A 16,287-nucleotide genomic window follows, 5' to 3' on the forward strand; every position below is an offset into this window, starting at 1 on the left:
GGTCAGGACTTAACATTAACGTTCCTCTGCTTTAACCATTCTTTGGTAGACTGACTTGTGTGTTGCTTGTTGTCTTGCTGCATGACCCACTTGCTGTTGAGCTTCAGTTCACAGAGGTATACCTTGATATTTTCCTGTAGAATTTGCTGGTACAGCTCAGAACTCACAGCTCCATCAATGATTGCAAGCTGTCCTGGTCCAGAGGCAGTAAAGCAGCCCAAACCATGATACAACCACCACCATGTTTCACAGATGCGATAAGGTTCTTTTGCTTGCAGCTGTGAAAGTATACTGGCATGAAACATCAAGATTTATAATTTATGCATTTCTTATTCATTTTGTATGTTGCTTCATTGCTATATGTCTCTGTTATCCCCGGAAGAAGTTGTGTTACCATGTGCTGTAATGAGATTTATAGCTTTAAGCGAGAGTCTTTGAGTCTTTTTTCAATAATGGTTGTTTGTGTTGAACTCTGACATCTTCCCTGCTGTATGTAGAATTTGCTTTAGGTTGACTGTTTTTAGATAAATAACAGGGAAACAATAGTGTAAGGTTTCTTTGTTCTGTTGAATTCTATAAAGCCAATTGAACCCCTCCCTCCTGACCTGAGCTGGAAGCTATGGTCTCCAACATACTGTATACAATATATTAATATTCAACTACATTAATGCTTTGTGTGTTATTTCATCAGGGCTGAGTGTGACAATTTCCACAAAACTGCGTTTGCTCGTCACCAAACGTAACGCTTTAGTTTGGTCTCATCCATCCACAGAACATTTTTCCAACAGCCTTCTGACTTATCCGCATGATCTTGAGCAAACCACAGACAGGACTGTAAGTACTTGCACAGTCCTGTATATGTAAATAAATATATATATAAACAGTCCCAGGCACACCTGTAGGACAGCACCAGTCAAAGTGTGTCCAAACCTTTGACTGGTGCTGTTTATATATATTTATTTACTTTTGAGAGGTACTGTCACATAAAATATTCACATTTAAGACGCCTTGCTCTTGGTGTGATCTTTGTTGGTCGACCACTCCTGGGGAGGGCAACAATGTTGTTGAATGTCCTCCATTTGTACACGATCTGCCTGACTGGTGGAGTCCAAACTCTTTAGAAATGGTTTTGGAATCTTTTCCAGCCTGGTGAACATCAACAACTCTCCTTCTAAGGTCCTCAGAAATCTCTTTTGTTTGAGCGATGACACACTTCCACAAACCTGTGTTGTGAAGCTCAGACTTTGATAGTGAAGACCCAGATTTCTCTTCTTTAAGTAAGGCAGGGCCTCCCAGCCTCACACTTGATTGTCATCCTGTGGCATTCTGCCAGACACACCTCCCTTGTTCAGCCAGCGGGATTCAGGCATCCACCTGAGTAACCTGCCGCCCCCCCTTTAAATATGGTGTCGACAAATAAAAGATGGCGGTGTACCACTGGAGAAGAGGCAGAGTCCATCTATCAGTGTGTCCCTTTTAGCAGCATCCATGCCAGTCCTTGGCTCCATGTACAGTCCGCGTTCAGCAGGAGTAAATGCCCAGAGCTACATCTTCTTTCCCACACAGGCCTCCAAAAACCCTGGACCCCAGCAAAATAGAGGACTTCCCCAGGCACTCATGTCCTGTGTGCACAAAGTGGACCAACTGACCTGTACCAGTAACTCCAGCAGCGTTGGAGATGTTTGGGAAGAGGGTTTACTCAGAACATTTGAGAACTGAATTAAATGACAAACTGAATTTCTTTCTTTAATTGTTTGTTATTGAATCCCCAGAGATTGTTATTTTTTTGTTGAACTCTGGACTCTTTATTTTTGGTTCATAACATTTGGTTTAGTTGATTATTTGCCTTTGAAGGACATTTTTCTTCTTCAGTGGTTTTCATTGTGCCGCCAATACACTGATTTATATTGAACATCGCTGTGTTTGCATTGTCACTCTGATTATTGCTTTGATTGTTTGCGTTCTGCGTGGTGGTTCAGATTTATGCTATGTGAGTTCGTGGCAGAGCGTATGGAGCACTGATTCATATATCCATGTGGGGGGTTGACCTTAAAAATCTTAAACATTAAAATTGTCTGACTAAACTCTGGCTGGCACACCAAAACCCTATCCATTGATTGAAACACCTGACTCTAGCTTCCCCTTCAAATGAACTGATAATCCTGGAGGTTCACTTACTTTACTCACATAAATATGTAACATTGGATTATTTTCCTTAATAAATAAACTAACCTTTGTAAGGTTTCTGTCTCATTTGTTTAATTCATGTCTCTTTATCTCATTTTAGGACTTGCATGAAAATCTGATCACATTTTAGGTCATATTTATGCAGAAATAGAACAAATTCTAAATGGTTCACAAACTTTCAAGCACCACTGTGGGTGACCCTGGTCTCAGGTGATCCTGGTCTCAGGTGACCCTGATCTCAGGTGACCCTGGTCTAAGGTGACCAACCCTGAAACTGAGTCACTGAGGCCACAGAGAAGAGCCCACAAAACCCTCTAGGATCATTTTAGCAGTTTAAGAGCCGACATGGACCTGGTTCAGTCTTTTGTGGTCCCACTATCAGTGTTTAGCCTTCATCCTGGTCCTGGTTTAGCTCCATCCTGACCCTGACCAAACTGCTTTTTATTTTACATTAACTTCATTCTGATTTAGACCAGGTTTAGCACTCAGCCCATCCTAGCTCACCATAAACCCAGGTTTGTCCTAGTTTAGCCCACTTTAACCCAGTTCTAAACCCTGTTCTGGTTTTAGCAGATCTGAAACTTAACGAGTCATTTCCTCTTTTATTTTTACAGAAACAGGAAGTCAAACTCTTTCAGCGTGCAATCAGGAAGAGAGTGACAGCGATGACATCATCATACCTCCACTAGACCATCAGCCAATCAGCAGCCAGGGACTGGTTTCCATTCAGGACATTACCCACAATGCAACAGGACGTCCATCTCTGCCTTACTGAGCACTGTGTCTTCTGATGATCTCATTCTGTCACCTGATTGGTTCAGTAAACTCCACATACAAACTGTCCTGTGTTCTTATTGGGTAGTGTTGCACCTGCTGACACCTGATTGGCTGGACAGATGCGGACTAGGTCTGTTACCTGTTTTATTAGTTAAAGTTCTTTAAATGTGTCTTTGATTCTATTTTAGACATAAAAAAATATTTATTTAGTTTTGAAGTTATGAAGTTTGATGACATCATGACAAAGATTCTTTGGAAAAAGTTTTAATGTGTAACGTACAGTGGAGGTCACATGATGCATTCAACAGAAGAGTAGGGAAACTTTCAGTCATGAACTTCATAATAGAGGTCTTCACGGGTTCACTTGGTTCTGAGGAACCGAGATCCAACCCGGGACTCAAGTCATACCGGGTCCAAATTCTACTCAGTGTAATCAGCTCGGGTCTCTTTTTACTACCTCGGGTCTGTATGTCGACATGTCTGAAACGAGTGGATCAGCTGTGATCATGTGGTCACAATCACCGCGGGAGGAAACGTAACGTGAACGTAAATTGACATGAGGAACAAGTTAAAGGAGGTAAAACCAGCTGACGCGTCAGCTGTTTGCTCCTGTTCTGACAAGTTCTGACAAGTTCTGACAAGTTCTGACAAGGGACCTGAAACTTTCTTTAGGAAAATCTGTCGTCTATAAGATTTATAATGTTTAACAAATTTTGTTTTTTTGGAATTCGATTCACAGATATTACATTTATTTTTAATTTGTATTGAATAAACTGAAGAGTAAACAGGTCAGAACAGTGTCTTTCTTCTATCTGTTACCCAGCTGGCTACAGAAGGCTCTCAGTTGTTCAAAGTTATTATATGTTATAAATGTGTGTTTGAAGCATGTAAGCAAATTATTTTCGTTTCTATGACTTTATATTTGTTCTTAGGGCATTATTGTAATAACACTGCTGCTCTTTTCACTGCAGTTGCATGTTAATTAATCTAATTAATTGCTAGATAATCAGGCTGCTGCCAGTGTTTGTGTTCTCTCTGTTCATGTCTGTTTGCGTCGGGTTCAGGTAGGTTTTCCACGGCTCAGTTTCGGGTCGGGTCCAGGGTTTTGGACCCGTGCAGACCTCTACTGCACACAGGTTATATATGGATACATGATGATGTCATCAGTCTTTATACAGGACTCAGAGAACCAGAGTTACATTAGTGACCGCTCAGTGTGTTTTTCACTACACAACGTGAGAGGCTGAAGTACTGCTGCTCTACTAGAAATACTACTAATAGAACTACTACTACTACTAATACTACTACTACTACTACTACTATCACTAATAACAATAATAATACTAAGTGATCAACCTCTCGCTGTGCTGTACAGGTCATAAGTAAAGTCTGAACTAAATCAGCTGTAAAGTAAATTTGTGCTAATTGAGTTGAACTTTGACCTTTGAGGGGACAGAGAGTCAGTCAGTCTGTTTTAAGTAAATGTGTTAGCCGGTAAATCAGTTAGCAAGTAAATCAGTTAGCCGGTAAATCAGTTAGCAGGTAAATGTGTTAGCAAGTAAATCAGTTAGCCGGTAAATCAGTTAGCAGGTTAATGTGTTAGCAAGTAAATCAGTTAGCCGGTAAATCAGTTAACAGGTTAATGTGTTAGCAAGTAAATCAGTTAGCCGGTTAATCAGTTAGCAGGTTAATGTGTTAGCAGGTAAATGAGTTAGCAGGTAAATGAGTTAGCAGGTAAATCAGCTAGCAGGTAAATCAGTTAGCAGGTAAATCAGCTAGCAGGTTAATGTGTTAGCAGGTAAATGAGTTAGCAGGTAAATGAGTTAGCAGGTAAATCAGTTAGCAGGTAAATCAGCTAGCAGGTTAATGCGTTAGCCGGTTAATCAGTTAGCAGGTTAATGTGTTAGCAGGTAAATCAGTTAGCAGGTAAATGTGTTAGCCGGTTAATCAGTTAGCAGGTTAATGTGTTAGCAGGTAAATCAGTTAGCAGGTAAATCAGCTAGCAGGTAAATGTGTTAGCAAGTAAATCAGTTAGCCGGTAAATCAGTTAGCAGGTTAATGTGTTAGCAGGTAAATCTGACAGGTAACAGTAACTGTGAGGGGCGGGGCTTAGCAGTGACTCAGCTACAGGTGTTTATTTCTTGGTGGGATCGACTACGCGGCCCATCAGCAGCACACTGCTGCTCGCCGGCTGGTAGACGATGAAGAGGAACGGTCTGTTGATGGTCAGTCGAGGAGGAAGAGAGGAGAACACGCTGACTCCGCCTCCTGAGGCGCCGCCGCTCTCATCCACGGAGACGACGGATTTATGGAACACCTGCAGACAGGTGACAGGAAGACAGATCAGACTATTTTATTTATTTTTATTTTTAGATTATTTTTATTTTGAATATGTTAAAATAAAATAAAATATATAGGCAGCGAAACAAAACAATAAACAAAAATAACAGCAAACTTTCAGTAAGCAACACAAATAACCTTAAAAGGCGTAGGACGAACTTCTCTAGTCCTTTCTTTTTTTTATACTTTATCGATCAAATCAAAGCCAAAAAACATTCAAAACAACACAAGAGAATAAATATAACGTGCATAGAAACAATAACAACAAACAAAAACAACACAAGTCAAAAAGACTCTCGACCATCATATCATATTATTCCACCTTTGTTCATTCATTCTATGTCTGTTCATGTTATTTTCAAAGATTTGTTTAAATTTACTTAATGTTTCACATGTTTTCATTTCTTCACTACAGTTGTTCCATAGATTAACTCACTTTATTGTGATACAATGAAGTTTTGCATTTGTCCTCACTAACTGTTATTCCTCTGAAATCATATTTACTTTCCCTCATTTGAAACAACCTTTGGATGCTGATTTTTTACTCTGTATTAGTGTGTTGTTGTCTGGTATGTGTTCCCCCACATGTCCACACCGTAGGTAATGGTTAGGTGGTTCCCCTGGGTTGACTGGTTTGGCCTGGGGGGGCGTCGGTGTTTTGACACACTGTACAGACTACAGTGTGTCAGTTAATGAAACAGGATTTTTGAATAAATACGAGTCAAACTGAACCCAGAACTCTATAGTTTGTACAAAAATGTGTATCTGCTGCACAAAAATTAAAAAGTTGTGAAATATTTCCATGTTAATGTATTAAACAGGGTTAAACATTTGAAATGTCGGCGCCTCTGAAGGTTTTACAGTCAGAGAAACGTTTCATCACCTGAAAGCTTCTTCGCTCACCTGTGTCAGTGTGGGACCTTTAGCTCCGCCCATGCCGCTCATGTCAGCAGTGTCCTGAAACACCTGCGTGATGTCGAGTGTCTGCAGAGCGTCGCTCAGCGAGTACGAGCGCTCCAACAGGAAGCGCGGCAGCTGCACCTCCAGCTTCCTGTCAAAACAGAAGCAGAAAAACATTTAGCTGTGACGTCGCACACGCTCAGACGGGATGTTTGTAATGTTAATAAAGTTTTGTTGATTGAGCAGTGAGGTCATACACTGCAGTTATCGCTGTGAAACAGCTCAGCCAATCACAGTGAAGTGTGACGCCAGGTCAACATGAACACAGATGGAGCAGGTCTGTTGCTATAGTAACCACAGAAATAAACCAAATAACTTAATAAAAAGTTTTCATGACTTTTACTCCAGTGTTGAACTGAATATAACAAGGCGCTGTCGTAGGTTTAACCCGTTCACTGCTGAGACTCACTCAGGTTCCCTTTGTTTTAATAGTGAGGCGTTAACCTCACTGTTTTATTCCACCTGCCGAAACATCCTGGATAATGTTGCTCCATTGAAAATCATCCCGAAGGCTTCTATCCTCGGATCTTATTCTCCCTCTACTCGCTCCCACTAGAGTCCATTTTCAGAAAATCTGGCATCTCGTTCCACCGCTATAAAGACGACACGCTGGTTTATTTTCCTCTGAAACTGAAAGTTTAAAGTTTTAATCAAAACAAAACTGAAGTCCTGGTGTTTGGAGCCAGTGGTGCCTGTGATGCCCCTCATATAAACCCGCTGTAAGAAGTCTGGGTGTGATCATGGACAGTGAATTTAAATTAGCTTCTTCCAGCTGAGGCTGTTAGTCGGGCTTCTCTCTCGCTTACAGCTGCAGCTCGTCTTTTAACAGGAACATGCAAATGAGAGCACATTTCCCCCGTACTGGCTTCCCTCCACTGGTTCCCAGTACGTTTTAGGATTGATTTTAAGATTTTATTGTTTGCCTATAAATCATTGAACGGACTAGCTTTAACCTGCCTCTCTGATCTCTTACATCCACACATCCCATCAAAGGCACTCAGGTCTGCTGACCAGTCAAGGTTGAAGCACAGGAGAGATCGAGCCTTCGTTATTAAAGCCCCCAAACTCTGGAACGAGTTGCTTCTGCATATTAGAACCCTAACCCTAACCCTCCCACACTTCCTGGTTTTAAATCCTGTCTTAAAACTCATTTTTATTCTTTGGCTTTTAACTCATATTAAACCGGTCTTTGCGTCTTTATTGTGTTGTTCATGGCATTTGTTATCATCATTGTTCTGCACTTTGGTCGACTGTTGTTGTCTTTATAAATAAATTTGATTTGATTTGATATCGGAGCGACACTTTTTCAGCAATAACTCTCATGTCTCTCACCTCGTACACGGTCACATAGTCATTCATGTCACTGTTTGCACTGCAGTGTGTTTCAAGAATAAAACATGAGACGCTAAGAAAGCTGGAAAAGAGGCTGATGAGCTGCTAACCCGACGTCTCCTTCATAAACAACAGAATATGGAGTTATAGTGACCAGTGAGATGTGAGTAGAGGTGTGTGTGGCAGCAGCCTGGTGACATCAGGTGGTTTAATGAAGGTAAACAGTGATAGATGTGCTCTGATGCAGATTTATCAACATATCAGTCCTGCAGAGATTTAAAGACCTGAGGGAGACGCTTCTCATACAGATACTGTAAGAATCACACATTCCTTTACAGATCAATGCAGACTGATTCTCGGACTTTCCTGCTTTAAACACATTAAACGTTATTTAACTGAAATAAGTCATTTATATTTCAGCATTAATCTGTTATTGCAGCGAGTATTTAGCAGCAGAATGACGTCAGAAACAGACAAACAGGTTCTGAGACGTCTACGAGCAAACCTCCAAAACACCACACAGAATAAACACAGAAGAGGAAGAAGAGTCTCACGTCTTCTTCAGCTGTCTGATCCAGGTCCGGATCTTCTCGCCGGTCACCTCCTCTTCAACGGCAGTGACGTCCACGTCTTCATCAGGCAGCACGACCAACATGGCCGCTCCGTCCGCCATCGGCAGCTTCAACACGCCGACCTTCAGCGAGCGGTCGTATGCCAGGAAGTACTTATCTGCCCGGAACATCATGGGCACCATGACGACGTGATACCTGTCCACGAAGAAACGCTCATCCTGAGTGACGCTCGAGTTAAAGGACGGACTGAACCGCGCTGCAACACAGAGACAGGTGACAGTTGAGATAACCCCGCCCTCTGACAGGTGTTAGATAACCCCGCCCTCTGACAGGTGATAGATAACCCCGCCCTCTGACAGTCATCAATCAATCAATCAATCAATCAATATTTATATAGCGCCATATCACAACAGAAGTCATCTCAAGGCACTTTTCACATAGAGCAGGTCAAGACCGTACTCTTTAATTTACAGAGACCCAACAGTTCCCCCATGAGCAGCACTTGGCGACAGCGGGAAGGAAAAACTCCCCTTTAACGGGTAGAAACCTCAAGCAGAACCCGGCTCTTGGTGGGCGGCCATCTGCTTTGACCGGTTGGGTTGAGAGAGAGAAAGAGAGAGGGAAAGGGGGAGGGGGGACAGGAGAGCAACAATCACAACAACAACAACAAGCACGAGCAGCAACAGCCAGGGAAGGATGCCATCAGGACTGTGAAGGACCGCGAAGGTTCGGCCCGGGACTCAGGTTTTCATGTGAGATGAGAAAGCACAAAAAACTCCGGGGCAGAAGCAAAGTTAGTGACATGCATTGATGTTACATGAATACATACAGATGGAGAGGAGGAGGAGGAGAGAGGAGCTCAGTGCATCATGGGAAGTCCCCCAGCAGTCTAGGCCTACAGCAGCATAACTAAGGGCTGATCCAAGGCGAGCCTGGTCGGCCCTAACTATAGGCTTTATCAAAAAGGAAAGTTTTAAGCCTACTCTTAAACATAGAGAGGGTGTCTGCACCCCGGACTGAATCTGGAAGATGGTTCCATAGAAGAGGAGCCTGATAGCTGAAGGCTCTGCCTCCCATTCTACTTTTAAAGACTGTAGGAACCACCAGTAAGCTGCATACTGGGAGCGCAGTGTTCTAGTGGGATAATACGGTACTATGAGCTCTTCAAGATATGATGGTGTTTGACCATTAAGGGCTTTGTAAGTTAGGAGAAGGATTTTAAATTCTATTCTAGATTTTACAGGTGTTAGATAACCCCGCCCTCTGACAGGTGATAGATAACCCCGCCCTCTGACAGGTGATAGATAACCCCGCCCTCTGACAGGTGTTAAATAACCCCGCCCTCTGACAGGTGTTAAATAACCCCGCCCTCTGACAGGTGTTAAATAACCCCGCCCTCTGACAGGTGTTAGATAACCCCGCCCTCTGACAGGTGATAGATAACCCCGCCCTCTGACAGGTGATAGATAACCCCGCCCTCTGACAGGTGTTAAATAACCCCGCCCTCTGACAGGTGATAGATAACCCCGCCCTCTGACAGGTGTTAGATAACCCCGCCCTGTGACAGGTGATAGATAACCCCGCCCTCTGACAGGTGTTATATAACCCCGCCCTCTGACAGGTGATAGATAACCCCGCCCTCTGACAGGTGTTATATAACCCCGCCCTCTGACAGGTGTTAAATAACCCCGCCCTCTGACAGGTGATAGATAACCCCGCCCTCTGACAGGTGATAGATAACTCCGCCCTCTGACAGGTGTTAGATAACCCCGCCCTGTGACAGGTGATAGATAACCCCGCCCTCTGACAGGTGTTATATAACCCCGCCCTCTGACAGGTGTTAAATAACCCCGCCCTCTGACAGGTGTTAGATAACCCCGCCCTCTGACAGGTGTTAGATAACCCCGCCCTCTGACAGGTGTTAAATAACCCCGCCCTCTGACAGGTGTTAAATAACCCCGCCCTCTGACAGGTGTTAAATAACCCCGCCCTCTGACAGGTGTTAAATAACCCCGCCCTCTGACAGGTGTTAGATAACCCCGCCCTCTGACAGGTGTTAAATAACCCCGCCCTCTGACAGGTGATAGATAACCCCGCCCTGTGACAGGTGATAGATAACCCCGCCCTGTGACAGGTGATAGATAACCCCGCCCTCTGACAGGTGTTGGATAACCCCGCCCTCTGACAGGTGTTAGATAACTCCGCCCTCTGACAGGTGTTAAATAACCCCGCCCTCTGACAGGTGATAGATAACCCCGCCCTCTGACAGGTGTTAAATAACCCCGCCCTCTGACAGGTGATAGATAACCCCGCCCTCTGACAGGTGTTAGATAACCCCGCCCTCTGACAGGTGATAGATAACCCCGCCCTCTGACAGGTGTTAGATAACCCCGCCCTCTGACAGGTGTTAAATAACCCCGCCCTCTGACAGGTGATAGATAACTCCGCCCTCTGACAGGTGTTAGATAACCCCGCCCTCTGACAGGTGTTAGATAACCCCGCCCTCTGACAGGTGATAGATAACTCCGCCCTCTGACAGGTGTTAGATAACCCCGCCCTCTGACAGGTGTTAGATAACCCCGCCCTCTGACAGGTGTTAAATAACCCCGCCCTCTGACAGGTGATAGATAACTCCGCCCTCTGACAGGTGTTAGATAACCCCGCCCTCTGACAGGTGTTAGATAACTCCGCCCTCTGACAGGTGATAGATAACCCCGCCCTCTGACAGGTGATAGATAACCCCGCCCTCTGACAGGTGTTAGATAACCCCGCCTTCTGACAGGTGATAGATAACCCCGCCCTCTGACAGGTGACAGGTGTTGGACAGGTGATACATACTCTGGTAGGAGGTGGCGGTGGTGAGCAGCAGCTGTGTCTGGGGGTCCAGGTTTGTCACCAGGCCCTGGACCCGGTCTGCAGTCTGCTCCTGGGCCCATCGGTCGATGGTGTCGGCGGCGTCCTGCGGCGCTGTGTAGCTCAGGCTCTGAACTGTCCCACCGAACTTCTGGACCAGGTCCAGGTAGGCTGGCGAGACCTGGAAGCTCTGATCGGGGAAAATAGCCACACCCTGCTGCAGGTTCACAGCTCCGTCCCCCTCCAAGACCACAGCCCGTAGACTCTGAAACAGATCTGACAACAGACGGACACTTGACCTCTGACCCCTGACAGATGCCTCATTGGCCGCTGCTGTATGTCACCGGTGTGCGTCGGCCATATTGGGGATCATGATACATGATACTGGTTTGATACTGGTTAGTTGTTGGATAAATACAGTTATCATTAATAACATAAACATGTGATAACTGCATTACACAAACAGTGGCACAAATATTTTATTTTCATCTTCATTAATTCACTTTAGACACTAACGAAGTAACAACTAACGACAGGAAGCAGACGTGATGGTCGCGGTCTGATCCCAGCATGTTTACATGTCAGTGATCTTTAGCTGATCCTGCTTTTCAACTGGGCATCATGTGGCTACTTTTTCTTTTTTTTCTGTATTTTATTTTTTATTTCTATGTGGTATTTTTTGGTAAGATGTGTTTATTACATGGTAATAGAATAAATCAATCTCTTTAAAATTACATGAATGTATGTACTTGTGCAGTGCAGTTTGTATGTGGAAACACTCTAGTGTAGAGTAGGTACAGACTCTGACACTAGACGAATAATTTCATGTTGGAGTTGTTGCACAATAATAATTCATAATTCCCCCATAAAATCATAAAGATATTTGAGTGCACAAATTCCTACACTAGCCATAACTACCCATAACTAGCAATAACTAGTTGTTATGCAGATGATACCCAATTATATTTATCAATGAAACCAGATGAAACCAATCAGTTAAACAAACTCCAAGCATGCCTTAACGACATAAAGACCTGGATGACCTGCAATTTTCTGCTACTAAACTCAGATAAAACTGAAGTTATTGTGTTTGGCCCTAAACACCTTAGAAACACATTATCTAATGATATAGCTACTCTGGATGGCATTACCCTGGCCTCCAGCACCACCGTAAGGAATCTGGGAGTTATCTTTGATCAGGATATGTCCTTTAACTCCCACATAAATCAAATCTCAAGGACTGCCTTTTTTCACTTACGTAATATCACAAAAATCAGGCACATCCTGTCCCTAAAAGATGCAGAAAAACTAGTTCACGCATTTGTTACTTCTAGGCTGGATTATAGCAATTCCTTATTATCAGGCTGCTCTAACAAGTCTCTAAAGACTCTCCAGCTGGTCCAGAATGCAGCTGCACGTGTTCTGACTAAAACTAGAAAAAGAGACCACATTTCTCCCATTTTAGCTTCGCTGCATTGGCTTCCTGTAAAATCTAGAATAGAATTTAAAATCCTTCTCCTAACTTACAAAGCCCTTAATGGTCAGGCACCATCATATCTTGAAGAGCTCATAGTACCGTATTATCCCACTAGAACACTGCGCTCCCAGTATGCAGGCTTACTGGTGGTCCCTACAGTCTTTAAAAGTAGAATGGGAGGCAGAGCCTTCAGCTATCAGGCTCCTCTCCTGTGGAACCATCTTCCAGATTCAGTCCGGGGTGCAGACACCCTCTCTATGTTTAAGAGTAGGCTTAAAACTTTCCTTTTTGATAAAGCTTATAGTTAGGGCCGACCAGGCTCGCCTTGGATCAGCCCTTAGTTATGCTGCTATAGGCCTAGACTGCTGGGGGACTTCCCATGATGCACTGAGCTCCTCTCTCCTCCTCCTCCTCTCCATCTGTATGCATTCATGTAACATCAATGCATGTCACTAACTTTGCTTCTTCCCCGGAGTTTTTTGTGCTTTCTCATCTCACAGGAAACCCTGGGTTCTGGGCCGAGCCTTCGCGGTCCTTCACAGTCCTGATGGCATCCTTCCCTGTCTGTTGATACTTATGCTTGTTATTGTTGTTGTGATTGTTGCTCTTCTGTCCCCCCTCCCCCTTTCCCTCTCTCTTTCTCTCTCTCAACCCAACCGGTCAAAGCAGATGGCCGCCCACCAAGAGCCGGGTTCTGCTTGAGGTTTCTAACCGTTAAAGGGGAGTTTTTCCTTACCGCTGTCGCCAAGTGCTTGCTCATGGAGGAATTGTTGGGTCTCTGTAAATTAAAGAGTTCGGTCTTGACCTGCTCTATGTGTAAAGTGCCTTGAGATGACTTCTGTTGTGATATGGCGCTATATAAATAAAGATTGATTGATTGATTGAACTAGCCATAACTAGCAACAGCCTTGTGCACCAGTTGTGTTTGTAATCTGTTGTAATTGTAACTGTAGAATTAGTAATAAATGTGTTTTCAGTCACATGACCTTCAAAGAGCCTCACAAAATCATAATTAGGATCAATATTAATCTTAAATCTAATTGACCAACAACTATTTCCTGTTATTATACACACTCTAATATGAGTGATGTCACCGCGGACAAATAATTTCATATTTGAGTCGAGCCTCAAATTCCTACACCTGACACAGACGTGACCCCAGAACTCTGACCCACCTGGGATGGTCTCAGGGTCCAGTCCGGTCAGACTGAGTCCCTGCAGCAGCTGTTCAGCGGTCGGCCCGGCGGCGGCCCCGCTGAGCGCCGTCATCGCGGCGGACAGCGTGAGTGGCGACAGGAGGATGTTGTCGTCGGTGCGGCTGGCGACGGCGCGGTACAGCCGGGTGGCGAAGTCTGCGTTCCTGTTGCTCAGGTCCTGAACGGGGCTGGTGACGGTCTGACAGGAAGCCGGACTCAGGAGGAGCAGCACGCCGACCATGGAGAGGCTGACGCAGGGAGTCATGGTCCTAGTGCCCTCTACTGGACTGCTGAGCTATAAACACAGACGGAAACAAATGAAGTTCAGTTCTTCTGGATGAAAGCTGCCTGATGTAAGGTGTCTTTAAGTTCCCTGAAAAGTGCTCCATAAATAACATATATTATTATTATTGTTATTATTCTTATTCTTGTTATTACTGAGGACAGTTGTCATTGGTGGTGGCTGCTGGTGGGCCCGACCAATCAGAAGGCTTCTTGCTTCTTTTTGCTGAATCATCCAGTGAACAGCGATCAATGAAAACTGTTTCAATTATCTGACTGCGACCAGTAAAAATAAAACTTGCTTCTTGTTTACCATATGATGATGATGATGATGATGATGATGATGATGATGATAGGTCAGATTGTTTGAGTGGCAGTACATTTATCAGACGGCAGATTGTGACCCTGCTGTCTGCTGGTTCGCTGCTTTTAATGTAAGTTCAGATAAAAATCGTGCAGAAACAAAGCAGTTTGCTTCAGTTTGTCACAAGAAGACGTTGTGAAGAGCAGGAGGAAGAGTATTCAGCCTCATTCTCAACCCAGACGTCTCCTCCTGCACCAGTTTCTCCTCAACAAGTGCGAGTAGTAACGACACGTGCACGGCTGCTAACCCAGCAGCAACAAGCTGTAACGTTACTGTTCAAAGACTCTTTTCACCATCAGTCGGATAAAAACTGGCATCAGAGCAGCAGTGACGACACACAGACTGAAGTCTTTGTCCCTGAAATAATGTCAGTGTTCAACACCAATAATCCCCGTCGTCTCTGCTGTCATCATCACAAGAGGCCAATTTATATTCTCAGACTGTAGCGTGTTTATTATTATTGTTTATTGTTGGGTTACAGTTGGATTTTATGTTGATTCTTCTGCTTCTGCCATCTGTGTGTGTGTGTGTGTGTGTGTGTGTGTGAGTGTGTGTGTGTGTGTGTGTGCGTGTGTGTGTGTGACAGGCTGTGTGATGCTGTTAATGTTGGTCGTGGTGTGTGTAACGGTACCGGTAACCGGTGACGGTGTATAAGTCCTTCTGATTAAACTGTTGTAGTTAACGTGTGTCAGAACCTGGACCGGCTCAGCCCACCTGGTCTCCTCTGCCCCCCCACGCTGGACCATTCATCTGACCTGCAGCCAATCAGAGCCAAGCTCCAGCTGTTCATCAGAACCTGTCAAACTGATCAATAACATCATGGATATCCTGCCTGCAGGGCCACGCCCCAAGCATCGGATGACGTCACAGTTGTTTGTTTACATTTCAGTCTTCTTTATTTTAAAGCTTTGACTTTGAAAAGATCATTTTTGTCCTGTTTTGATGCTGAAATTCTGATCAGTCCGGATCGATATTATCTACTGATCAGCTGTCTGAGTAGAAGCTTTGTATTGATGACGTATTGATCTTATATAATAATCAGCTGCTGTAAACAAACAAACAAACAAACAAACCTTCTGAAGCTTCTTCTTCGATGTTTCCAGTCTGAAAACTAAACAACGTCTCTGCTCTGAAGCTGCACGAGCTGCGCATCACCGTCAAGCTCGCACCATGCACCGGAAACAAGACGTCTTCCGGTCAGCTCTTTTCGAAATAAAAGTCCACTCAACAAACGGTATATAGAAGTAAATAGAAGTGATGTAATTCAAATGAATGATAATCAATAACATGTATGACTAATAATAAGTATGACTATTAATAAGTATGACTATTAACATGTATGACTGTTAACATGTATGAACTGTTAACATGTATGACTGTTAACATGTTTGAACTGTTAACATGTATGACTAATAATAAGTATGACTATTAATAAGTATGACTATTAACATGTATGACTATTAACATGTATGACTGTTAACATGTTTGAACTGTTAACATGTATGACTAATAATAAGTATGACTATTAATAAGTATGACTATTAACATGTATGACTGTTAACATGTATGAACTGTTAACATGTATGACTGTTAACATGTTTGAACTGTTAACATGTATGACTAATAATAAGTATGACTATTAATAAGTATGACTATTAACATGTATGACTATTAACATGTATGACTGTTAACATGTTTGAACTGTTAACATGTATGACGTCATGTTGAAACGCTGCTTTGACTGGAACAGTAATAAAATAGAAGTGACGTAATTCAAATGAATGATAATCAATAAGTCTCCATGACAACTGAACCTGATCATTATTAATATTCATATAATTCTTCAGTTTGTTGTTTCGTTGATGTTAATGTGTGTTAATGTGTGTTAGTGTGTGTTTGTTTTTACTGTTGTTCTGCATCTTTGTTGTAAATAAAGATGTTTCAAAA

General features: G+C 43.5%; 2 protein-coding genes across 3 annotated transcripts in view; one reads left to right on the forward strand and one right to left on the reverse strand.

The window, feature by feature from the left end:
• ppp4r4 (protein phosphatase 4, regulatory subunit 4) overlaps positions 1-3,026 on the forward strand; it is a 38,383-nt gene extending 35,357 nt beyond the window's left edge. For both annotated transcript variants that reach the window (XM_042389870.1, XM_042389871.1), the window contains exon 26: positions 2,802-3,026. In XM_042389870.1, the coding sequence (XP_042245804.1) occupies positions 2,802-2,847 (46 nt within the window). In that variant the 3' untranslated portion in view covers positions 2,848-3,026. The remainder of the gene's footprint in view (positions 1-2,801) is intronic.
• Positions 3,027-3,212: 186 nt separating this feature from the next.
• serpina10a (serpin peptidase inhibitor, clade A (alpha-1 antiproteinase, antitrypsin), member 10a) lies at positions 3,213-15,662 on the reverse strand. Its single transcript, XM_042389881.1, has 6 exons — positions 15,414-15,662; positions 13,674-13,989; positions 11,007-11,297; positions 8,151-8,424; positions 6,208-6,355; positions 3,213-5,281 (listed from the first exon to the last, which is right to left on the reverse strand). Exons 2-6 carry the CDS (start codon positions 13,957-13,959, stop codon positions 5,099-5,101), a joined length of 1,182 nt encoding a protein of 393 aa, XP_042245815.1. The 5' UTR covers positions 13,960-13,989; positions 15,414-15,662; the 3' UTR covers positions 3,213-5,098.
• Between the last annotated feature and the right edge of the window lie 625 nt (positions 15,663-16,287).

This window comes from Thunnus maccoyii, chromosome 17 (assembly GCF_910596095.1).
Source record: "Thunnus maccoyii chromosome 17, fThuMac1.1, whole genome shotgun sequence".
Lineage (NCBI taxonomy): Eukaryota > Metazoa > Chordata > Actinopteri > Scombriformes > Scombridae > Thunnus > Thunnus maccoyii.